At 44.1% G+C, this 25,442-nt stretch overlaps 2 protein-coding genes across 4 annotated transcripts in view; both read right to left on the reverse strand.

The window, feature by feature from the left end:
* Window positions 1-1,194, reverse strand: part of QRICH2 (glutamine rich 2) — a 32,042-nt gene extending 30,848 nt beyond the window's left edge. For both annotated transcript variants that reach the window (XM_044746245.2, XM_044746244.2), the window contains exons 1-2: window positions 532-1,194; window positions 266-358 (exon numbers count right to left, since the gene is read on the reverse strand). In XM_044746245.2, coding sequence (XP_044602180.2) covers window positions 266-358; window positions 532-1,056 — 618 coding nt within the window. In that variant the 5' untranslated portion in view covers window positions 1,057-1,194. The remainder of the gene's footprint in view (window positions 1-265; window positions 359-531) is intronic.
* Window positions 1,195-3,855: 2,661 nt separating this feature from the next.
* Window positions 3,856-25,442, reverse strand: part of PRPSAP1 (phosphoribosyl pyrophosphate synthetase associated protein 1) — a 39,806-nt gene continuing 18,219 nt past the window's right edge. For both annotated transcript variants that reach the window (XM_014839896.3, XM_014839898.3), the window contains 3 exons: window positions 6,104-6,174; window positions 5,164-5,310; window positions 3,856-4,618 (listed from right to left, as the gene is read on the reverse strand). In XM_014839896.3, coding sequence (XP_014695382.1) covers window positions 4,460-4,618; window positions 5,164-5,310; window positions 6,104-6,174 — 377 coding nt within the window. In that variant the 3' untranslated portion in view covers window positions 3,856-4,459. The remainder of the gene's footprint in view (window positions 4,619-5,163; window positions 5,311-6,103; window positions 6,175-25,442) is intronic.

Here is a 25,442-nt window from a genome sequence, read left to right on the forward strand (position 1 = left end):
GCCCAGCGAGCCGCTAACTCTCTGCATCCCAGAGCCCCTCCTCTTGGACTGAGCTTTGTCTCACCACCACCTTATTTCTCCATTCTTGTTTAAAGAAAATTCGCTCAAAGAATATTGAGAAGTTGTCCACTCCCCTCTGGGTTGGTTCAGGATCCTTGGGTGTTTGATAAGCGGTGGGTGAGCCCCCGTGTAAACAGTGGCGAGGAAAGAGGCTGCGTGGGAAGGGGCAACTGGGCACTCAGAGGTGGGGTCCCCACGCCCTCACCTGGGGGTTCAACTCGGGCAGCTCTTGCGCCTTTTGGTGAACTTCTTTCAGGGTTTTCACGTCTTCCGTGACGTCGTGGAGCAGCTCCATGGTCTGCAAGGTAGAGCATGGGCCGCGTGGGGCAGGGCCGCACGGAGGCCTGGCGCCCGGCCCTCCCCACGCCACCGCCCCGCGGGGACGCTGGGCGCCTTCTGGGGTCAGCTCCAGCCGGGGCTGCAGAGTGGGCTGGAGGGGCGGAAGGTGTGCCCGGGGCCCTGCGCGCTCACCCGGGGGCCGCTGACCGCCTCGCTGTCCTTCCTGATTTTCATTGCCTCCATTCGCGGCTTCTCGGGCATCAGCATGGCCGTCTCCTCCTCCAGCCACCTCCGGGTGTTCGCGTTGAGCCCGCTGGCCGTGGCGCTGAGATGCTGCACGTGGGACGCGATGCCCTGAACCTGGCTCCCCATGGTCTTGAGCTGCCTGCTGAGGTCCTGGACCTGCGCGCCCAGCTCCTTCACCTGGCCCTCCAGCACCGGCGGCGCCCTGCCCGCGCCGCTGCTCCTCCGCCTCTCTTTGGGCGTCGCCAGCTGCGGGGCGCTAAGCGAGGCCTGGGGGAGCTCCAAGGAGAGACCCTGCTCGGGCGACGGCGCCTGGAAGTCGATCCGCGTCTCCCGCAGGTTGAGGCACTTGAGCATGGCCACGATGAGCGTGTGCAGGGCCGTGAAGTTGACGGCGCCCAGCTCCGGGGTGCCGATGGCGAGGTCGGCCAGCTCCCGGAGGGTGACCTTGGTGGCCGCCGTCGCGGGCGGCATCCTGCGCCCTCTCAGGAGCGCTCCGCGCCCCCCTCACTGCTCCCCGCTCCTCTGGGGCCCTTCGGGGTCCCTGCGAGGCCCCGGGGCGCCCCTGCCCTTGCGCCTAGCCGCGCCGGGCACCAGCCACGGTCTGGCGCCCTCCCGGAGGACGGAGAGGAAGCGCCCGGGCGCCGCGCTGCCCACTCTTCGCCCGCGGGAACCCGCCTCGCCGCCGTCTGCTTTCCGGCCTGGCTCTCGGAGCTCCAGCCCTGGGCGGCCCTCCTCTCGCGGCCGGCGGGCGTTTGGAACGCGAGGGCGGCCCCGTTCGCTCCCCGCTTGTGGTGGCCCCAGCGCGCCCCCAGGATTCCGCGGAAGAACGCGCCCGCGGAGAGCCGGCCGCCGCGCCTTTCCCGACCTGCCCGTGCTCGAAGCCACCCCCAAACTCACAAGGGGAGCCTGTCTTCACGGGGTCTGGGGGAGCCTTGGCCATACTCCAAGGCGCCACTGATCTTTATTCTCATAAACGCCCCGGCGGAAAGGCGCTCTGGGCTGTGCCAAGGCCTTTCTGTCTGGGAACACATCAAATGGGGGAGGGAAGAGGCCTGAGGTCCACCTAGATTCCAGCCGTTGCTTAACCCAGAAGGGCCCACGAGTCACTCGCCCTTGGGGGCCACCAAGAATGGAGAGATTTCAGGGGTATCATGGCAACTACGCTTTGTCCTCAGCTGTTCCATTAGGCAGGGCAGTGGCATGTCCCTAAGCGGCCCTGAGGCCTTGGGCCCCTTGGGGACAGTTCCATATCATTTTGCTCAATCAGAAGGGAGGGTAACTTGGAAACCACCGCTCACTACTCAGGCGGTTCCAATTAGCCACCAGATGACAGGCCTTTTCTGTGCTGCCCTGGCCTAATTTATCTTAAAACAGATTCATCTGGTCAAGCGCCAGGATCTCAGCTCATTACAAAGCAGGATTAGACAGGACGAGACGAACTTGGTGCTCTCAACAATTGAGGCTGGCCTCCGCCATGCCGGGTTCTTCCAGAAAACGTAAAATTTCAGTGTTTCTATTTGGGAAAGCTAATGAAAACCTGTGAACGCGTCTGTACTATGTACTCCTATTTTAACTAATTTACAAATTTTGTTTAGTCTGAGCTGGTAAAACTTAATTAAAACCCTTCACGTCCCTGTCCCCCCTTTCCCCTCCGAAAACCAGAGTTCCTTGGGAACAGAGTTAACTGTGCGTCTGTAACGTCCATAAGGCTAACACCCAAGGACTCTTGCTCACCATTGCATCCCCAGTGCCTGGCACACAGAAGGCCGTTGGGTGGGTGGTCACATTCTTTGCAGTCTTCTGTGCACTTACACACTTACCTTACAAAGCTCAAGGCCAGATCACATAGTGAAGGGCCTTGGGACCCAGCATCAGCTTACTGGAGGCTGTGGTGTGTGACCTTTCTCAATTCTAAGTTCAGTGACTTTCCAGAAGAAAGTTACTACCACCACTCCTACATCAGCTACGGCCGGGATGTCAGCTCCCTGAGGCCTCACGTTTTCCTTTTCACATCCTGAGACTTGGTATCACACCAGGCACATATTATGACTCACGAAATGCCAACGGAAAGGGCGTATCCTAATATATTCTAATTATAATCTCAGGAAATATATTCTACTAAACGCTTTTGCAAAATAAGTACACTTAAAAATCTCTAAAGAGACACAGGAAAGAAAACATTAACTGGAGGTATAAATGGAACTTGGGAGTTGAGGAGCTTTCACTGAAACCACAGCTTTCAATTCAAACCTCCCTTTTTACAGGAGATGACAGAGGCCCAGAAAGGACAAGTCATCTGCCTGACCTTACGGATAAGGACAGGTCACCTGAGTAACAGTCCACAGCTCTGCTTCTGCCACCACACTAATTATTTTGTAATTAAGTTCTTTGCTCAGAATTCCCCTACTTGGACTATAACAGAAGGCAACTTATTCGTGTGCTTAAAAAATCTAATGTGCTCAGAGTCTTGACTGTGGGCTGGGAACTTCTAGTCATTAGGAAAGAGATAAAAATGTCAAGGAAACTTCCCTGCAGAGAAATTCCAGTGAGTTGTCCTTTATTCTCTCTCAGGAACTAACAGGACCCACGAGCAGTTCCATTTCCTTTCCCAGCAGACACTCCTCCCTCCCGTTCTGTTCAGCTCTGACTTGAATCAGACTAAAAGGTATAAAAGGGTTATCCCACATTTGCAGCAAGGCCTACCTGACAAATGTGGGATAACTGGAGTTGTGATCATGTAATTGTGACTGCCGGGCAGAAAGGCCCAGTGCAGTCCTGAGAAATGCAGTAAATCACACAGGAAAAATACAATTACTTCTACTTCTTAAAAATTTAGATTTTAAATATACCATTCGACAAGGATTTAACTTCAATGCTTAGGAAGGGGATGGGACCTGCAGGAGACTTCTATCTAGGGTTTGGGACCAGCCATGTCCCGGACCACCCTTTATTTTATGTCCATTGTCTTCTTTTTTTTTTTTTTTAATTTTTTCCTTTTTCTCCCCAAAGGCCCCCGGTACATAGTTGTATATTCTTCGTTGTGGGTCCTTCTAGTTGTGGCATGTGGGAAGCTGCCTCAGCGTGGTCTGATGAGCAGTGCCATGTCCGCGCCCAGGATTCGAACCAACGAAACACTGGGCCGCCTGCAGCGGAGCGCGCGAACTTAGCCACTCGGCCACGGGGCCAGCCCCCATTGTCTTCTGCAGTCTGGACAGAAGTCAGTCACCGTGAAGGAGAGCGGGCAGCTTGCAATGCAGTCAACAGACCAGCAAGACAACAAATTCTTTTATTTGCAAATTAAGAGCAACACAGATATCCAGAGACAGTATGTTATTCTCTAATCTGACACCCTTACCAGGAGTAACACCACAAAAGTTTCATTGTTCAATGGCTGTAGGCACAGCAATTTCTCAAAGAAAATATGATTCTCTACAAAAGATTTCCATGAAGTTGATTGGGAAGGACAATCAGAATGGAAACAGTTCCCGGGCACGCAGCTTCCCCACGTTCAACATCAACACGTACGCCTCCCTGCGGCTGAAACAACTCAATGAACATTAGCGAGTTAAGACCTTATCTACCTTGAACTCCTTTTCAATATCAGTAAGATTTTCAGATTCTTTTCAGGAAGGTGTCTGTAACTTTTGTTTAAGGAACAGGGTGACAACAGTAAACATTTAAGGCCATTTACCTGTTAGCTCTGTCTTCCTTTTGACTATCTTAATGTAATGCCTCCTACCTACCAAACTTGGTGAGAGAGACTATCTGACTCCAGACATTTCCAGTCCTCCCTTGAAAGGAAACACTGTACATAAGTGGCGGCACGGCTTTCCACTTTCCCTTAGGAGCTCCAGGGTCGAGGCAGCCACGAAAGCTAGTCATCCACCGTGATGTTCCGGAAAAGGTACGCCATGGACTCCCCATTGTGGATTCTCCGAATTGCTTCAGAAAGAATCAAACTGATGTCCACAGTCTTTATCTTGGGACACTGCAGCTTCTGCACCTCATGAGGGACAGTATTCGTCACCACCACCTAGTCATTGCAGCAATGGAAAATAAACACTGTTACTGACGTGTGACCAAGTGGTCACTCAGAAAAGTTTATCTAACATTTAGTACCCGAAACCAAAGTTCCAAACTACAAAACCTTATTCCACTGGGTAAAGTTTTTATGAACTAAACTTAACCAACTTTATACAAGGGAAAGGTTACATGGTTCAAAAGCTAAGATTATGACTATCATGGTCTGTGCATGCAGAAACGAGAGGGGAGGCCCAGCACTGCGCAAAGCTTTCATATGATCAGGGAGGAATTCAGGTCTTAAGAAAATGACTGTATCAAACTATACTGAAATACAAACTATAATGAAGTACATAAAGCAAATCTTTATGAAAAGAGATATATATTCCTAACTTTCTATCTGCCCAACAAACCACTAGCCACCAAAAAGCACTACTGCATTAGGCCCTCTAGAGAGGGATTAAGCAACACTGACTCAGTCATTTCACTCTTCACAGAAAAGACAGCAGCAAATCTTGACTCAAGCTCTCGGCTCCAAGCCTGTGAGAGCAGACAGACCTCGTCAATGGTGGACTCCTCGATCAGGCGGGGCGCCTCTGCAGACAGGATGCCGTGCGTGGCCATGACATAGATCTTGTAGGCTCCTCTCTCTTTCAGGATCTCTGCGGCAGCAACAAAACTTTCCACGTCATCAATGATGTCATCCTGAGAAGAGACCCGAGTTAGTACTAAGGAGCTCCCTTCATCTCCATCTAGCAACACACAGCGCTCCGCCCTTCCCTGCACTTTGTTTCAGAGGATGTCCAACAGAAAACCAGAGCTGTCTCACTGGGTGAAAGACCGAACATCCAGAAACAGCAACAAGGCGTGTGGCCTGTACTTTCTGCACAAAGAGCAGCAAAGTCTTACGGTCACGTGTGACATTCAAAGCAGAGTTTAGGACTGCCAAGACTCATTTCCCTGTTTCGAATTTCTGATTAATCCTACAGAGCCAGTGTCCCATGTACTTTTTTCCAAGAGAAAGTTAAACGAGGGAACATAGAAATAAAGTGAGCCATTGTAAGGACTGATCCTCTGGCCCAGCAAAGGCACTTAGACCTGGGAGCAAATATATCACGTTCAAGTGTAAAGAATGAGGCTCTTTTTCTCATTAGTAAGGATGGAACAGCTCATATGTAGTTCACCTCATGGCCCCAAAGCTGACGGTTCAGTAGGTCAGCTACTGTGATGGAATCTAGACCCTTTCTGACAAAGGTTATTCACGGGGTTGAATTTTCTTACGGGAGTTAACATGTTCTTCTGACATCTGTAGGTTACAATGATCCCTGTTCATCTATATAAAAATTTCTGCTATGTGTCCTAAGGGAGTTTGGGTGAGAAAGGATAGATGGAGCCATTTAACTCTATCATTGTTACTGGAAACACAATCCAAAGGTGGACAATTTACTAAGAGCCAGTAGTGTCATCTCTGCACGTGAAGGATGACACGGGACCATACCACAATGATGGCGATGCGCCCTCCAACGTCTCCGACTACCGTTATTGGCGGCTTCTCTTTGGCCATCATCACTAGCAAAGCAAAACAAATCACAAGACCCCAGTTAGTCAACGTGTCACTAGTAAAAGAAATGACAACGTCATTCCCTGGAAGTAGTGGCAAAACCATGGCAGACAATTTAAAAAAATGCACATTCCCCCTGAATGACCTTGGGGTCTCTCAGAAACAGACTGTCCAGCGCAGTGCTGTCCAAGTGAAACAGAAGGTGAGCCATGTGTGAAATTTTACATTTTCTAGAAGCACATTAAAAAGCAAAAAGAAATGGGTGAAATTAATAGATTTCATTTTACTCAATATACCCCAAATATTACCATTTCAATATGTGATCAATATACAAATTTATTTAGAAATGATTTATTTTTTTCATACTGAGTCTTTGACATTTGGTGTGCATTTTACAGACACAGCACTTCTCAGCTGAGAGTAGCCACATTTCTAGAGCTCAGCAGCCACATGTGACTAACAGCCCCCACCCGGGCAGCAGGTCTGAAGATGAGCAGCAGAGCGAGGAAGAGCTCACCGACTCAACACAGAAATAGCCCACTCTCTGAGCTTTCAGTCCGCTCTTACTTTCTTCTCAGCTTTCTGAGCTGAGACTGATAAAAAAATGTAAAATAAACGCCACTCTGTAGAAAATAAACAGGGAAAGGCTGCCAGATAAAGAGCCAGCTTTACTTCATTTTCTTCTAAAGCGACCTTATTTGGACAATGTAACCTTATTATCAGATAACTAGGCTACTGACATAATCAGTTTCCTGAAAATTAGGAACTGGAAGACAATAACTATGAGGGCATCATCTTTTCCTGATTTAATTGGTCCTTAAAGTAGAGGCTTCTTATCTCACTACAAAATTTATATCTGGAAAAGGCCCATCAGTGTACAAACCAAACTACAGGATAGAGAAGGGAAACAAGAATTTATCCTCAAAAGGAGGATAGTAAACTGAGAAGAAAAAAAGAATATTCCAGAAGAACAGGCTAAGCATTCTACTTTTTTTTGAAAACTTTATTATTCTAAAGTAATTATCAAACTAGTAGTGGGGGAGGGGGAAGAGAATAAATGCTGGGTAATTATACAGTTTAGTAATTATCAGTAAACAATCCATTTTAGCGGCTTCCTATCGACAGGCACTGTAAACCTTGAAGAACGGGCCATTTCTGTATACTAGCAAATCAGCCAAAGTGAAATTCTGCACTATTTTACTGGCAAATTTCAAGAGACATTTAATGATTCCCCATCCCAGAAACAAGGGCAATTTCTTGACTTTGGGTAGTCAAAAAGGCTCTGCATATAAATATCACCTATGGGGGGGGGGGTGGCGCGGGGAATAAACCACCAATACTAGGAAGGATTTTATCAAATTCTGTCTTTAAATTAAACCATGTGGGTAGGCCATTATGTTGACCTACCCACTTCTTCAACAGATATGATCCCTTTTCTTGACCATTTTTCTCTGTAAAAAAAGAAAAAGATTGCAAGCCAGTAACCTCCATCAAAAACCAACAGAAATTGAGCTCCAGTTGATGCAGAAAACATGTCAGAGCATTCCTGTTTACTTTTCTATAACCCTACCTCTCCCCCAAAAATATGTCAGTTTGAAATAAAAAACACACGGGGCGGGCCAAGTGGTGTGGTGGTTAAGTTCACATCCTCCGCTTTGGTGGTCCTGGGTTTGCCAGTTTGGATCCCCAGTGCAGACCCACACACCGCTTATCAAGCCATGCTGTGGCAGGTGTCCTACATATAAATAGAGGAAGATGGGCAGAGATGTTAGCTCAGGCCTAATCTTCCTCAAAAGAAAGAAAAAACAGGCACGGCTAGGATCGAGGCTTAAAATGGCTAAAAAGCAAGCCTCACTCCTGGTCTGCTCATTCCCTGCTCTTAACTGGCTTTAGGATCTGGCTAAAACTGAACAGTAATTCTGCAGCTACTAAATAACAGAGACAGGGAGTGACATCAGCAACATGGCAGAGTGAGCAGTTTTCCTTGTCTCTCCCCTTTCAAACTACAACTAAATGAACATTTCTTGATCAATGGAGGATACTCACGCAGCACCTCAGGATGCCTGAGAGAACCGCGCTGCTAATATCAGAAGGTGGATGGACTGCGCCCAGGGAGAAGGTGGAGACAGGTGAGAACTCTCCGGCCCCCAGACAGCCTAGTACCTGCAGGCGACTCCCTCCCGGCTGACATGCTCATAGCAACACCACAGCCCTGAGGGTGGGCATGCGCATCGGTGAGACTGTGGAAACAGGTGACCACATCCCTAAGCCTCCTGTGATTGCTCCTCTGTCCAGTGGGAAAATCTACGGTCCCACAGTGGCCGCAGGGAGAGTCTCTACCCAGCCGGAGTGGAGAGGCCCCAGCCAGCAAGCACAAAGGCTGGGCGACCTAAGAGCAGAAGTTGTGCGGCCGGGTGAGCTAACTGTTGGCTGCATTAGATGCCCATAGCTCGGCTGCAGCCCAGAGTGGGCAAGTGAGATCCAGCAGGACCAGACAGTGGCAGACCTGCGACTCTGGGCAAACCAGCTCTCGGCTGCCGCAAAAGCCCATAACACCGCTGCAGACCCTAAGGAGGGAGCATGTCTAGGTGGGTCTGTGAGAGCAGGCACCAGCAACCCAAAGCCCCTATGTGATTGTTTCCACAGCTGACAGGAGACCCCACAGGGACACTGTGATCCCAAGGAGTGGCCCAGGCTTGGTCAGGAACAGCTGACAGGGATCCTGGTTGGCACAGATGACACAGCTGCTGCCCCTCCCCCCCACTGGCAGCAAGTGGAAGCAGTAACCAAACTTTACCTCTATGCGGAGGCACAAATCCACACCATAAAGCAATATGAGAAAACATATTAAATCTCCAGAACAGAAGGAAAATGACAAGTACCCAGAAAACAACCCAGAAGACACAGAAATCTATAACCTAAATGACAAAGAATTCAAAATAGCTATCATTAAAAAGCTCAATGAGTTAAAAGTGAATACAGGGGCCAGCCCGGTGGCACAGAGGTTAAGTGCGTATGTTCCGCTTTGGTGGCCCGGGGTTCACCAGTTCAGCTGCCGGGTGTGGACATGGCATGGCTTGGCAAGCCATGCTGTGGCAGGGGTCCCACATACAAAGTGGAGGAAGATGGGCACGGATGTTAGGTCAGGACCAGTCTTCCTCAGCAAAGAAGAGGAGGATTGGCAGCAGATGTTAGCTCAGGGTTAATCTTCCTCAAACAAGAAAAGAGAATACAGATAGACAACTCAATGAGTTCAGGAGTTACGTCACAAAAAGCTTGATACTATAAAGAAGAACCAATCAGAAATGTTGGAGATGAAAAACACAATGGAGGAGATTAAGAAAAATCTGGACTCCCTGAACAGTAGGGCTGATAACATGGAGGACAGAATTAGCAGTCTGGAGGACAGAATATAGAAATGCTTCAGATAGAGGAGGAGAGAGAACTAAGACTAAAAAGAAATAAGGAAATTCTCCAAGAAGTATCTGATTCAATTAGGACATGCAACATAAGGATTATAGGTATCCCAGAGGGAGAAGAGAAGGAGAAGGGAGCAGAAAGCTAGTTCAAAGAAATAACAGCTGAGAACTTCCCAAACCTGGGGAGAGAGCTGGAATTCCATGTGACAGAAGCTAATAGATCTCCAAACTTTATCAATGTAAAGAGACCAACCCCAAGGCATACAGTAGTGAAGCTGGCAAAAGTCAATGACAAAGAGAAAATATTAAGGGCAGCAAGGCAAAAGAAAATAACCTACAAAGGAACCCCTATCAGGCTGTCAGCAGATTTCTCAGCAGAAACATTACAGGCTAGGAGAGAGTGGAATGATATAGTCAAAACTCTGAAAGACAAAAACTTGCAGCCAAGAATACTCTATCCAGTGAAAATATCCTTCAAATATGATGGAGAAGTTAAAACTTTCCCAGACAAACAAAAGTTAAGGGAGTTCATCGCCACAAGAACCCCACCCCCCCCACAAGAAATGCTCTGGAAGGCCCTCATACCTAAAAAAAAAAAAAAAAAAGGAAAGGGGCTACAAAACCCTGAGCAATGGAGATAAGCAGAAAGACAAAATCAGAAAGTTGCAGGTTTCCATCAGGTTAGCAAATGCTTAAGTATAGCATTAAAGATAAAAGGAAGGGAAACACCAAGAATAAATATAATCTTGTCATTTTAACCACAAACTCACAACACAAGAAGAAAAAAAGAGGGGCTGGCCCCGTGGCCGAGCGGTTAAGTTCGCGCACTCCACTGCAGGTGGCCCAGTGTTTCGTTGGTTCGAATCCTGGGCACGGACATGGCACTGCTCATCAAATCATGCTGAGGCAGCGTCCCACATGCCACAACTAGAAGGACCCACAACAAAGAATATACAACTATGTACCGGGGGCCTTTGGGGAGAAAAAGGAAAAAATAAAATCTTTAAAAAAAGAAGAAAAAAAGATGTGACAACAACAACTTAGAAGGGGAAGAGGAAAGGGATGGAACCGGCTTAGTCTAAGGAAATAACAGGCCATCAGAAAGTGGACTATCTCATCTATGAGATATTTTATACAAACCACATGGTAACCATTAAACAAATAATTGGAACAGATGCACAAATTACAAATAAGAAGAAAATCAACGTAGAAAACTACCTAACTGAATTGGTAATGCGAAATTCATGGGACGAGAAACAAAGAAAATACAGGAGAACCGGAAAACATGCGATAAAATGGCAGCATCAGGCCCTCACATTTCAATAATCACTCTAAATATAAATGGGTTGAATTCTCCAATCAAAAGACACAGAGTGGCAGGATGGATTAAAGAACAAGACCCAACAATATGCTGCCTCCAGGAAACACACCTCAGCCCCAAAGACAAACACAGACTCAGAGTGAAGGGATGGAAGACGATATTCCAAGCTAATAGTGAATGTAAGAAAGCAGGCATCCCCATACTTATATCAGACAAAGTAGACTTCAAGGCAAAACAGGTAAAGAGAGAGAAAGAGGGGCAGTTTATAATGATAAAAGGGACACTCCATCAAGAAGACATAACACTTATCAATATATACACACTCAACACAGGAGCATGAAAGTACTTAAAGCAACTATTAACAAAACTAAAAGGAGATATCAACAATAACACAGTAATAGTAGGGGACCTCAACACCCCACTAACACCAACAGATAGATCATCCAGACAGAAAGTCAACAAGGAAACTGTAGAATTAAATGAAAAACTAGACCAGATGGACTTAATAGATATATATAGAACACTCCATCCAAAAACAGCAGGTTACACATTCTTCTCAAGTGCGCGTGGAACATTCTCAAGGATAGACCGTATGTTGGGAAACAAAGCAAGCCTCAACAAATTTAAGAGAACTGAAATGACATCAAGCATCTTTTCCGACCATAATGCTATGAAACTAGAAATCAACTACAAGAATAAAGCCGGGAAAGGGGCAAAAATGTGGAGATTAAACAACATGCTACTGAAAGACCAATGGATCATAGGAGAAATCAAATGTTATCTGGAGACAAATGAAAATGAAAACGTGCCATACCAAGTCATTTGGGATGCAGCAAAAGTGGTCCTAAGAGGGAAATTCATTGCAATACAGGCTCACCTCAATAAACAAGATAAGTTTCAAATAAGCAATCTCAAACTATATCTAACAGAATTAGAAAAAGAAAAACAAACAAAGCCCAAAGTCAGTAGAAGAAGGGAAATAATAAAAATTAGAGCAGAAATAAATGAAATTGAAACCAAAAAGACAGTAGAAAGGATCAATGAAACAAAGAGCTGGTTCTTTGAGAAAATAAACAAAGCTGACAAACCCTTAGCCAGGCTCACTAAGAAAAAAAGAGAGAAGGCTCAAATAAATAAAACCAGTAATGAAAGAGAAGAAATCCAACAGATACCACATAAATACAAAGGATCATAAGAGAATACTATGAAAAACTATATGCCAACAAATTAGACAACCTAGAAGAAATGGATAAATTCTTAGACTCTTACAACCTCCCAAAACTGAATCAGGAAGAAACAGAGAATCTGAATAGACCAGTCACAAGTAAAGAGATTGAAACAGTAATCAAAAATCTCCCCCAAAATAAAAGTCCAGGACCAGATGGCTTCTCTGGAAAATTCTACCAAACATTCAAAGAAGATTTAACAACTATCCTTCTCAAACTGTTCCAGAAAACTGAGGAAGATGGAGCACTTCCTAACACATTCTACAAAGCCAATATCACCCTGATCCCAAAACCAGACAAGGACAACACAAAAAGGAAAATTACAGGCCAACATCACTGTTAAACCCAGACGCAAAAATCCTCAACAAAATATTGGCAAACTGAATACAGCCAATACATTAAAAACATAACACACCTTGATCAATGTGGGATTTACACCTGGGACATGCATGGTTCAACATCCACAAATCAATCAGTGTGATACACCACATTAACAAAATAAGGAACAAAAACGATATGATCATCTCAATAGAAGCAGAGAAAGCACCTGACAAGATCCAACCTCCGTTTATGATAAAAACTCTCAATAAAATTGGCATAGAAGGAAAGTACCTCAACATAATAAAGGCCATATATGACAAACTCCAGCCAACATCATACTCAATGGGGAAAAACTGAAAGCCATCCCTCTAAGAATAGGAACAAGACAAGCATGCCCACTCTCACCTCTCTTATTCAACATAGTACTGGAGGTTTTGGCCAGAGCAATTAGGCAGGAAAAAGAAAGAAAAGGAATCCAAATATGCAATGAAGAAGTGAAACTCTTGCTGTTTGCAGACAACATGATCTTATATATAGAAAATCCTAAAAAATCTTCGGAAAGCTACTACAAGTAATCAACAATTACAGCAAAGTTGCAGGGTACAAAATCAACTTACATAAATTAGTAGCATTTCTATACTCTAATGACGAACTAACAGAGAACTCAAGAACACAATCCCATGCACAATCACAACAAAAAGAATAAAATATCTTGGAATAAATTTAACCAAGGAAGTGAAAGATCTATACAATGAAAACTACAAGACTTTCCTGAAAGAAATTGATGACAACATAAAGGGATGGAAAGACATTCCATGAACATGGATTGGAAGAATAAACATAGTTAAAATGTCTATACTACCTAAAGCAATCTACAGATTCACTGCAATCCCAATCAGAATCCCAATGACATTCTTCACAGAAATAGAACAAAGAATCCTAAAATTCATATGGGGCAACAAAAGACCCTGAATTGCTAAAGCAATCCTGAGAAAAAAGAGCAGAGCTGGAGGCATCACAATCCCTGACTTCAAAATGTGCTACAAAGCCATAGTGATCAAAACAGCACGGTACTGATACAAAACAGACACACAGATCAATGGAACAGAATTGAAAGCCCAGAAATAAAACCGCACATCTATAGACAGCTAATCTTTGTCAAAGGAGGAGAGAACTTACAACGGAGAAAACAAAGTCTCTTCAACAAATGGTGCTGGGAAAACTGGACAGCCACGTGGAAAAGAATGAAAAGAGACCATTCTTTCACGCCAGTCACAAAAATAAACTCAAAACAGATCAAAGACTTAAAGGTAAGACCTGAAACCATAAGACTTCTGGAAGAAAATACAGGCAGAATGTTCTTTGACATCAATCTTAAAAGGATCTTTTTGGACATCATGTCTTCTCAGTCACGGGAAACAATAGAAAGAATAAACAAAGGGACTTCATCAGACTAAAGAGCTTCTACAAGGCAAAGGAAAACAGGATTCAAACAAAAACACAACCCATCAACTGGGAAAAAATATTTGCAAATCATATATCCGACAAAGGATTAATCTACATAATATATAAAGGCCTCACACAACTCAACAACAAAAAATCGAACCGCCCAATCAAAAAATGGGCAGGGGGGGCTGGCCCCGTGGCCGAGTGGCTAAGTTCGCGCGCTCCGCTGCAGGCGGCCCAGTGTTTCGTCGGTTCGAATCCTGGGCGCGGACGTGGCACTGCTCATCAGACCACGCTGAGGCAGCGTCCCACATGCCACAACTAGAGGAACCCACAACGAAGAATACACAACTATGTACTGGGGGGCTTTGGGGAGAAAAAGGAAAAAATAAAATCTTTAAAAAAAAAAAAAAATGGGCAGGGGATATGAAGAGACATTTCTCCCAAAAAGATATACGGATGGCCAATAAGTACATGAAAAGATGCTCATCATCACTGATCATCAGGGAAATGCAAATCAAAACTACACTAACATATCACCTTACACCTGTTAGAATGGCTAGAATAACCAAGACAAAAAATAACAAATGTTGGAGAGGTTGTGGAGAAAAAGGAACCCTCATACACTGCTGGTGGGAATGCAAACTGGTGCAGCTACTATGGAGAACAGTATGAAGGTTTCTCAAAAAATTAAAAATAGAAATACCATATGACCCAACCATCCCACTACTGGGTATCTACCCAAAGAACTTGAAATCAACAATTCAAAGAGTCCCATGCACCCCTATGTTCACTGCAGTATTGTTCACAATAGCCAAGATGTGGAAGGAACGTAAGTGCCCATCGACTGATGATTAGATACAGATGTGGTGTATATATATACAATGGAATACTGCTCAGCCATTAAAAAAGGATAAAACTGTCCCATTCACAACAACATAGATGGATCTTGAGGATATTACGTTAAGCGAAATAAGCCAGACAAAGAAAGACAATCTCTGTATGACTTCACTCATATGGAAGACAAACACATGGACAAAGAGAACAGGTTAGTGCTTACCAGGGGAAAGGGGGGATGGGAGTGGGCACAAAGGGTGAAGTGGTGCACCTATAATATGACTGACAAACAACAACATACAATTGAAATTTCACAGGTTGTAAACTATCATAACCTCAATAAAAAATAAAATAGAAAAACAAAAACAGAGACAGACTTAATGACAGAGTCAAAAGAAACGGATCAGACCTTGCAGGCTAAAAAATGCCCCACATTTTCTAATTGCTTGCCAAAACATAAAACATAAAATAATGTATGTAGGTCAAGGATAAAGGGTGCTAACATCACCCTATGTCTAAGATTCTGCTCTCTTTCTCCAATTTGTCAAACAAAATCCAGTCTAAGAATTAATTAATTGTGCACCATTACTCCTGGCCAGAAAGCACTGTTAAAAACAATATCACCTTACTGTGGTAAAAATGTCAATTTATCAAATGATTTCCAATGTTCTTATGAATAAAGCAGGAAATTGTCTTTTGTTCTTAAAATTAGCATTTTCCAAGCAAAATAATGCTGCATTTACAATCACCCTTAGAACCACACACACACTCTTTTACTCCTTCCCCAGCGTCAATTAACCAAACGTTCCTCTCCTAAAATAAAGAGCAAAAAAGAACAAAGGGGAACTATGCATTCCTCATCCATTTTGATCTTGGTCTATTTCTAGTTCAATGGAATGTCAAATTTTATCCATAGACTGATAGTAAAAACAGACAGATGCAGGAAATAAAATAAGGTCTCCAGTAAAACTAGAACTGAAATTATTTTCAAGCTCATAACCCTACCGACACACAAACAAGTCAGAACGTACTCTTAGATGCTTGAGAGGAGCTAATGTCTGTTTTCACTTTACTGGTGAATCTTCACTTGTAAAATTAACAAGGCAGGAAAGTCAAGCCAGAAAAGGTGACTTCCTCTCACTTTTGCAGTCCGAACTCTTAACGTTCGCCACCGTGGCAAACACAGAGCAGTGTTTAGTGGAATCACTGACGTAAGATCCTTTCAGGTTCATTACACGCCCTCGCCATCAGGGAGGTATCAAGTCTACCTTATAAAACAGAAACACTTATACAACTTCACTTTTAATAAATTACTCTAAAAAAAGGGCTCCTCAGCCTTGGCACTACTGACATGCAGGACTGGACAGTCGTTTGTGACACCGTCAGCATGGTCAGCAGCATCTCTGGCTTCTACTCACTAGATGCCAGTAGCACCCTACCTCCCGCCTGGTTGAGACACCAGAAATGTCTCCAGACATTGCCAAATATCCCTTCTCTGGAGGGCAAAATCGCCCTTGGTTGAGAACTATTGCTCTAAAAGAATGGGTTGCAGAAAGAAAAAATAGTTCACCTTTCTAAAAAATGCAAAGACACCGAGGGTGAACATTTGCTTTCCTTGGGTCTCGTCCTACCTTTCGAATATATTCATCTTCATTACTATTAAATAAACTATCAAAACATACTAGAAGCATAACTGAAATATAAATATAAAGCATATTTAATTTGGAAGGTACAATCACACATACAAGAAATAACATTTTTTCAGAACTCTCTTGGCTAAATCTATAAAAGGAAATCATAGAAAATGATCTGACAGCAACTGTAAAAGGTGTAATGTAAACACATCAACATGTTTATGAAGGAAGGCATTACTTTGCAAGTTTTACATGATTTGCAAGACTACTGCAAGGGGAAAACACTGTTACAATCATAAGCAACAAAGCAACAGTCTCAGAACAGAGAATCTCACCATATAAAAATACTGTGATAATCTGGCAGTATCTATCAAAATAACCTCTGATACAATGACATTATTCCTGGGTCTTTATCCTGTAAACACACTCAGTCACTTACGAAAGAACCTGAGTGAAGGTGAGTCACAGGGAGTAACGTGTGGTAGCTGAGAGTGTACTCTGAAGCCCAGACCTTGGTTTCTAAATGCCACTTTCCACTAAAGGAACTGGAGAAATGGCTGACTCCAGGGCAAAGAAAGCACAAGATGAACATGGGACATCTAGTTATCCCAGAAAGCAAGGAGGTATCAAAAAAGGAGAGGGACATGTCAAAAGAACACAGGAGGCAGCTTGAAGCAGTTCTCTCTGGCCAAGCCTGAGGCAGTTGGAGCATTAAAATAAACAGCAGCAAAGGATTATAACACACTGAATAAAATAAGATTCTACAAATCCATACTGATATAAAAGAAGGAATGAATACGGAAGAAGGGGAATTAGAAAAATCACCATTTGACAACAATCACAGTGATGAGTGATTTAACCTAATACGAGGAAACACACAAGCCTCAATTAAAGAATATTCTACAAAATAACTAGCCTATACTCTTTAAAAGTATCAAGGTCCTAAGAAACAAAGAACAGACGAGCCATTCCAGATTAAATCAGACTAAAGAGAAATGACAACTGAGTGCAATGTGTGGTCCTGGGCCAGAAGAAAACTTTTTCCCTTCCTCTAAAGGACATTGGTGGGACAACTGGTAAAACTTGAATAAGGTCTGCAGATTAGATAACAGCACCGTAATGACGTTAGTTTCCTGAGTGTGGTAATTATACTGTGGTTACGTAAGAGTCTCTGTTTTTAAGAAGTATATACTGAAGTATTTAGGAATAAAGGGGCATTATATCTGCAACTCACTCTCAAATGGTTCAGAGAAAAATAATATGTATGTAAAGGTTAAATTTGAGGACTCTGAGTGAAGAGTAGAGAGGAATTCTTTATTATTCTTTCAGCTTTTCTCTAAGTCTGCAGTTAGTTCAAAATAAAAAGCTAAAAAAACAAAACAAGAAGTATGGATTCTGGAGTCAGCTGCTTCCTTCCAATCCCAGCTCCAGGGGCTCCTGGCGACATGGCTCGAGTCCTCGCCGGCAGGATGAAGGCTAACGAGAGCACCTGCACGCGGGGCAGTGTGAGGACCGACCTCTAGCAGGTTCAAGATCTGCCAAGGGCTTAGAACAGCACATACAGAGGGCTCAACCGGCGCTCGCTGAGACTGGGGCTGTTTTCACAGCCAAAGACCAGAAAAAGTCCACATCTTCATCAATGGGGACTGATTACAGAAATTATGGTATATCCATAAAATACAATACTGTCAAACTGTAAAAGACTGAGAAATCAGTCTGGTCTGATAGGAAAGCAGCTATTGAATGAAAAAAGCAAGGGGTAGAACAATGTGTATATATTTGAGTGAAAATGAAAGAAAAAGAAACACATATTTGCTGGTATAGGTGTAAAGCCTCTAAATAGATATAAAAGAAACGAACCACGCTGCAGGTCAGAGCAGCTGGAGGCAGAAAAGAGTTCGTGGCAGAGGGAGAGGTGGGTGGGTGGGAAAGATTTTCACTGTAAAGAATTTTATACTTTTTGAGTTGTGAAATATATGAATGCATGCATATTCAAGAACTTTAATTATGAAAATCTCAAAAAAAATAAAATGCTGTGATACCAAAAATTTAATATTAAAAAAGAGTATATTACTTGCTTCTCTTACATAAAAATCTCCAAAGTTGAAAACAACGGAAATTTTATAGGATTGGGGGGAAAAAAAATAGAATGTTTACACCTTAGGAGCCTGTCTGAAATAACCTGTTTGAGGGGCTGGCCTGGTGGCACACGTTCTGCTTCAGCAGCCCGGAGTTCGCCGGTTTGGATCCCAGGTGTGGACCTATGCACTGTTTTTCAAGCCATGCTGTGGCAGGCGTCCCACATATAAAGCAGAGGAAGATGGGCACGGATGTTAGCTCAGGGCCAGTCTTCCCCAGCAAAAAAAAGAACAGAACGAAAATAGGGGCGGGACCAAGATGGCAGAGTGAGAGGTCTTCTTTGTCTCTCCCCCGTCGAATCTACAACTAATTGGACATTCACCGATTAACAAAGGATATCCAGATAGCATCTCAAGACACCTAAAAGTCTCGTGCTACTACACAGCGGAAGGCGGACGGACTTCCCCCCGGGAGGAGGTGGAAATATGGTGAAAACTCTCCGACCCCCGAGCCCCAGACAGCCTAGTTCCTGCAGGAGGCTCTCTTCCAGTGGACTCCCCCATAGCATTGCCACACACCAAGGGCAGGAGTGTGCACTCACCAGCAGAGCAATGGTGGAAACAGGTGACAACACCCCTACCCAAGCCCCCCGTGATCATACCTAAGCCCGGGGGAAATCCCCAGGGTCCCGCACCCACTGGCAGGGAAGGCCTCCGCTCGCCATTAGCAGGGAGGCTCCTCCCAGAAGCCAGAACAAAGAGAAGCTCCTGGCGGGCCCGGCACGGCTCCAGACTGCAAGCTGCCACTGAGCTCACGGTCTCCAGTGCACAGCTCAGTGCAGGGGGTGCCCGGACTTCCCGTAGACGTGCTTGGGGACACGGCTGGAGCTCCAGTGCCTGGCTCTGTGGCGCGGGGGAAGGCTTTGAGGTCCCGCACCTCCCCAGCAGGGAAAGCCTCTGCTCGCCATTAGCAGGGAGGCCATACCCAGAATCCAGGACAAAGGGAAGCTCCCGGTGGGCGGATCCCCCAGGGCAGCTCCAGACTGCAAGCTGCCGCTGGGCTCACGGTCTCTGGCGCATGGCTCGGTGCAGGGGGCACCCGGACTTTGCGTAGACATGCTTGGGGACACGGTTGGAGCTCCAGTGCCTGGCTCTGTGGCGCGGGGGAAGGCTCCGGAGTTCCGCATCTCCCCAGCAGGGAAAGCCTCTGCTAGCCATTAGCAGGGAGGCCAGGCCCAGAATCTAGGACAAAGGGAAGCTCCTGGTGGGCGGATCCCCCCGGGCAGTTCCAGGCCGCAAGCTGCCTCTGGGCTCACGGTCTCCGTCACACGGGTCAGTGCAGGGGGTGCCGGGACTTCCCGTGGATGCGCTTGGGGACTGGGTGGAGCTCCAACACCCCGCTCTGTGGCCCGGGGGGGTCGCTCCAGGGTCCTGCATCCCCACAGCAGGGAGGGCCTCTGCTCACCATTGGCAGGGAGGCCCCGCCCAGCATTCAGAACACCAGGAAGTTCCCTAGAGCAGAATTCCCCACAAGGCAGCAACTTACAAGCCACCACCAGGCCCACGGACTCTGGCCGTGTCCCAGACGAGGCAAGGGGCTCCCAGAGATCCCGTGAGAGTGAAGTGGGGCAGAGTAGAGCTCTGGTGAAATGGCTACGTAGCCCAGGGGGGATCTCCAGGTTCTTACAGCAGCCTCAGCGAAAGCCTTTGCACAGCACTAGTGGAGAGGTCCCGACTGGCAATCGCAAGGCAGGAAGGCCCTGGGGCAAAAGCAGCACAGGTGAGCTAATGACAGACTGCAGAAGATACCCATAGCTCTGGTGGGACCTATAGTGGACAAGTGTAATCTGGTGGGCTCTGTTAGGGACAAATCGGAGATTACAGGTGATCCTGCTCCTGGCTGATGGGAAAGCCCACAACACTGCTGCAGACCACAAGGAGGGAGCACGTCTAGGTGGGCTGCAGCAGTAGGCACCAGCAGCCTGAGGCCCCCTTGCAATTGCCCCCACAACCGACGAGGGACCCCACAGGACCATTGTGACTACGAGGAGGGGTCCAGGCCCAGTCAGTAACAGCTGACAGGGTTCCTGGTTGGGGCAGTCTAAACAGGTGTCCCCTCCTCACACACCAGTTGCAACAAGTGGAAGCAGCGAGTAAACTATCTCTATGCAGAGGCACAAATACACGCCATCAAGCAGTATGAAAAAATATATTAAATCTCCACAACAGAAGGAAAATGATAAGCCCCCAGAAAACAATCCCAAAGACAATGAAATCTATAACCTAAATGACGATGATTTCAAAACTGCCATTATTAAAAAACTCAACAACCTAAAAGAGAATTCAGATAGACAACTCAATGAGTTCAGGAGTTATGTCACAAAAGAGCTTGACACTATAAAGAAGAACCAATTAGAAATACTGGAGATGAAGAACACAATGGAGGAGATTAAGAAAAATCTGGACTCTCTGAACAGTACGGTCAATAATATGGAGGACAGAATTAGCAATTTGGAGGATAGAAATGCTGCAGGCAGAGGAGGAGAGAGAATTAAGACTAAAAAGAAATGAAGAAACTCTCCGAGAATTATCCGACTCAATTAGGAGATGCAACATAAGGATTATAGGTATACCAGAGGGAGAAGAGAAGGAGAAGGGGGCAGAAGGCCTGTTCAAAGAAATAATAGCTGAGAACTTTCCAAACTTGGGAAGAGAGATGGAACTTCACGTCACAGAAGCCAATAGATCTCCAAACTTTATTAACGCAAGAAGACCAACCCGAAGACATATTGTAGTGAAACTAGCAAAAGTCAATGACAAAGAGAAAATACTAAGGGCAGCCAGGCAGAAGAAAATAACTTACAAAGGAAACCCCATAAGGCTATCAGCAGATTTCTCAGGAGAGACCTTACAGGCTAGAAGAGATTGGAATGAAATATTCAAAACTCTGAAGGACAAAAACCTGCAGCCAAGGATACTCTACCCAGCGAAAATATCCTTCAAATACGAAGGAGAAATAAAAACTTTCCCAGATAAACAAAAGTTAAGTGAGTTCATCACCACAAAACCTCCTCTTCAAGAATCGCTCAGGAAGAAACTCATTCCTGAAAAATCAAAAAAAGGAAAGGGGTTACAAAATCCAGAACAAAGGAGATAAGCAGAAGGACAATAATACAAAGTAACAGCTCTCCATCAGGACAAAATGCAAAAGAACCGGAAAACAAGTGATAAAATTGCAACAGTAGGCCCCCACGTTTCAATAATCACACTAAACGCGAATGGATAGAACTCTCCAATCAAAAGGCACAGAGTGGCAGGATGGATCAAAGAACAAGATCCAACAATATTCTGCCTCCAGGAAACACACCTCAGCCCCAAAGACAAACACAGACTCAGAGTGAAGGGATGCAAGACAATACTCCAAGCCAATAATGAACAAAAGAAAGCAGGTGTTGCCATACTTATATCAGACAAAGTAGACTTCAAAGCAAAACAGATAAAGAAAGACAAAGAGGGGCAGTATATAATGATAAAAGTGACGCTCCACCAAGATGACATAACAGTTATAAATATATACGCACCTAACACAGGAGCACCAAAATTCGTAAAGAAACTATTAACAAAACTAAAAGGAGACATCAACAGCAATACAATGATAGTAGGGGACCTCAACACCCCATTAACACCAATGGACAGATCATCCAGACAGAAAATCAACAAGGAAATTATAGAATTAAATGAAAAATTAGATCAGATGGACCTAAGAGATATATATAGGACACTTCATCCAAAAACAGTAGGTTACACATTCTTCTCAAGCAGGCATGGAACATTCTCAAAGATAGACCATATCTTGGGAAACACAGCAAGCATCAATAAGTTCAAGAGGGTTGAAATAATATCAAGCATCTTTTCTGATCACAATGCTATGAAACTAGAAATCAACTACAAGAATAAAGCTGGGAAAGGGCCAAAAATGTGGAGACTAAACAACATGCTACTGAACAAACAATGGATTATTGAAGAAATTAAAGAAGAAATCAAATATTATCGGGAGACAAATGAAAATGAAAACACACCATACCAAATTATTTGGGACGCAGCAAAGGCAGTCCTAAGAGGGAAATTCATTGCAATACAGGCTCACCTCAATAAGGAAGAAAAATCTTACATAAACAACCTCAAATGACACCTAACGGAATTAGAAAAAGAAGAACAAACAAAGCCCAAAGTCAGTAGAAGGAGGGAAATAATAAGAATTAGAGCAGAAATAAATGATATTGAAACAAAAAAGACAGTAGAAAGGATCAATGAAACAAAGAGTTGGTTCTTCGAAAAAATTAACAAAATCGACAAACCTTTAGCCAGACTCACTAAAAAAAAAAGAGAGAAGGCTCAAATAAATAAAATTAGAAGCAAGAGAGGAGAAATCACAACAGATACCGAAGAAATACAAAGGATCATAAGAGAATACTATGAAAAACTATATGCCAACAAATTGAACAACCTAGAAGAAATGGATAAATTCCTAGCCTCATACAACCTACCCAAACTGAATCAGGAAGAAATAGAGAATCTGAATAGACCAATCACAAGTAAAGAAATAGAAACAGTAATCAAAAACCTCCCCAAAAATAAGAGTCCAGGACCAGACGGCTTCTCTGGAGAATTCTACCAAACATTCAAAGAAGATTTAATACCTATCCTTCTCAAACTATTCCAGAAAATAGAGGCAGATAGAGCACTTCCTAATACATTCTATGAAGCCAACATCACCCTGATGCCCAAACTTGACAAGGACAACACAAAGAAGGAAAACTACAGGCCAATATCACTGATGAACATAGATGCAAAAATCCTCAACAAAATTTTGGCAAATCGAATACAGCAATATATCAAAAAGATTATACACCATGATCAAGTGGGATTTATACCAGGGACACAGGGATGGTTCAACATCCGCAAGTCAATCAACGTGATTCACTACATTAACAATATGAGAAACAAAAACCACATGATCATCTCAATAGATGCAGAGAAAGCATTCGACAAGATCCAACATCCATTTATGATAAAAACCCTCAATAAAATAGGTATAGAAGGAAAGTACCTCAACATAATAAAGGCCATATATGACAAACTCACAGCCAACATCATACCCAACGGACAAAAACGAAACCCATCCCTCTCAGAACAGGAACAAGACAAGGGTGCCCACTTTCACCACTCTTATTCAACATAGTACTGGAAGTGTTGGCCAGAGCTATTTGGCAGGAAAAAGAAATAAAAGGAATCCAAATAGGCAACGAAGGGGGCTGGCCCCGTGGCCGAGTGGTTAAGTTCGCGCGCTCCGCTGCAGGCGGCCCAGTGTTTCGTTGGTTCGAATCCTGGGCGCGGACATGGCACTGCTCATCAAACCACGCTGAGGCGGCGACCCACACGCCACAACTAGAAGGACCCACAATGAAGAATATACAACCATGTACTGGGGGGCTTTGGGGGAAAAAAGAAAAAATAAAGTCTTTAAAAAAAAAAAAAAATAGGCAACGAAGAAGTAAAACTCTCGCTGTTTGCAGATGACATGATCTTATATGTAGAAAACCCCAAAGAATCCATAGAAAAACTATTAGAAACAATCAACAACTACAGCAAAGTTGCAGGGTATAAAATCAACATACATAAATCAGTAGCATTTCTATATGCTAACAATGAACTAACAGAAAAAGATCTCAAGAACTCAATCCCATTCACGATCGCAACAAAAAGAATAAAATACCTTGGGATAAATTTAACCAAGGAAGTGAAAGATCTATACAACGAAAACTACAAGACCTTCTTGAAAGAAATCGACTACGACATAAAGAGATGGAAAGACATTCCATGCACACGGATTGGAAGAATAAACATAGTTAAAATGTCCATACTACCTAAAGCAATCTACAGATTCAACACTATCCCAATCAGAATTCCAACGTCATTCTTTACAGAAATTGAACAAAGAATCCAAAAATTCATATGGGGCAACAAAAGACCCCGAATTGCTAAAGCAATCCTGAGAAAGAAGAACAAAGCTGGAGGCATCACAATCCCTGACTTCAAAACACACTACAAAGCCACAGTAACCAAAACAGCATGGTACTGGTACAAAAACAGATGCACAGATCAATGAAACAGAATTGAAAGCCCAGAAATAAAACCACACATCTACGGACAGCTAATCTTCGACAAAGGAGCTGAGGGCCTACAATGGAGGAAAGAAAGTCTCTTCAACAAATGGTGCTGGGAAAACTGGACAGCCACAGGTAAAAGAATGAAAATCAACCATTCTTTTTCATCATTTACTACAATAAACTCAAAATGGATCAAAGACCTAAAGATTAGGCCTGAAAGAATAAGTCTTCTAGAAGAGAATATCGGCAGCACACTCTTTGACATCAGCTTCAAAAGAATCTTTTTGGACACCATAACCCCTCACATGAGGGAAACAATAGAAAGAATAAACAAATGGGACTTCATCGAGCTAAAGAGCTTCTTCAAGTCAAGGGAAAACAGGATTGAAACAAAAAAACAGCCCACTAATTGGGAAAAAATATTCACAAGTTATTTATCCGACAAAGGGTTAATCTCCATAATATACAAAGAACTCAGAAGACTCAACAATAAAAAATCAAATAACCCAATTACAAAATGGGCAGGGGACATGAACAGACATTTCTCCAAAGAAGATATACAGATGGCCAATAGACACATGAAAAGATGCTCATCATCACTAATCATCAGGGAAATGCAAATCAAAACTACACTAAGATATCACCTTACACCTGTCAGAATGGCAAAAATATCCAAAACCAAGAGTGACAAATGTTGGAGAAGCTGTTGAGAAAAGGGAACCCTCATACACTGTTGGTGGGAATGCAAACTGGTGCAGCCACTATGGAAAACAGTATGGAGATTCCTCAAAAAGTTAAGAATAGAAATACCTTATGACCCAGCC

Source organism: Equus asinus, chromosome 13, assembly GCF_041296235.1.
Source record: "Equus asinus isolate D_3611 breed Donkey chromosome 13, EquAss-T2T_v2, whole genome shotgun sequence".
NCBI classification, from domain to species: Eukaryota; Metazoa; Chordata; class Mammalia; order Perissodactyla; family Equidae; genus Equus; species Equus asinus.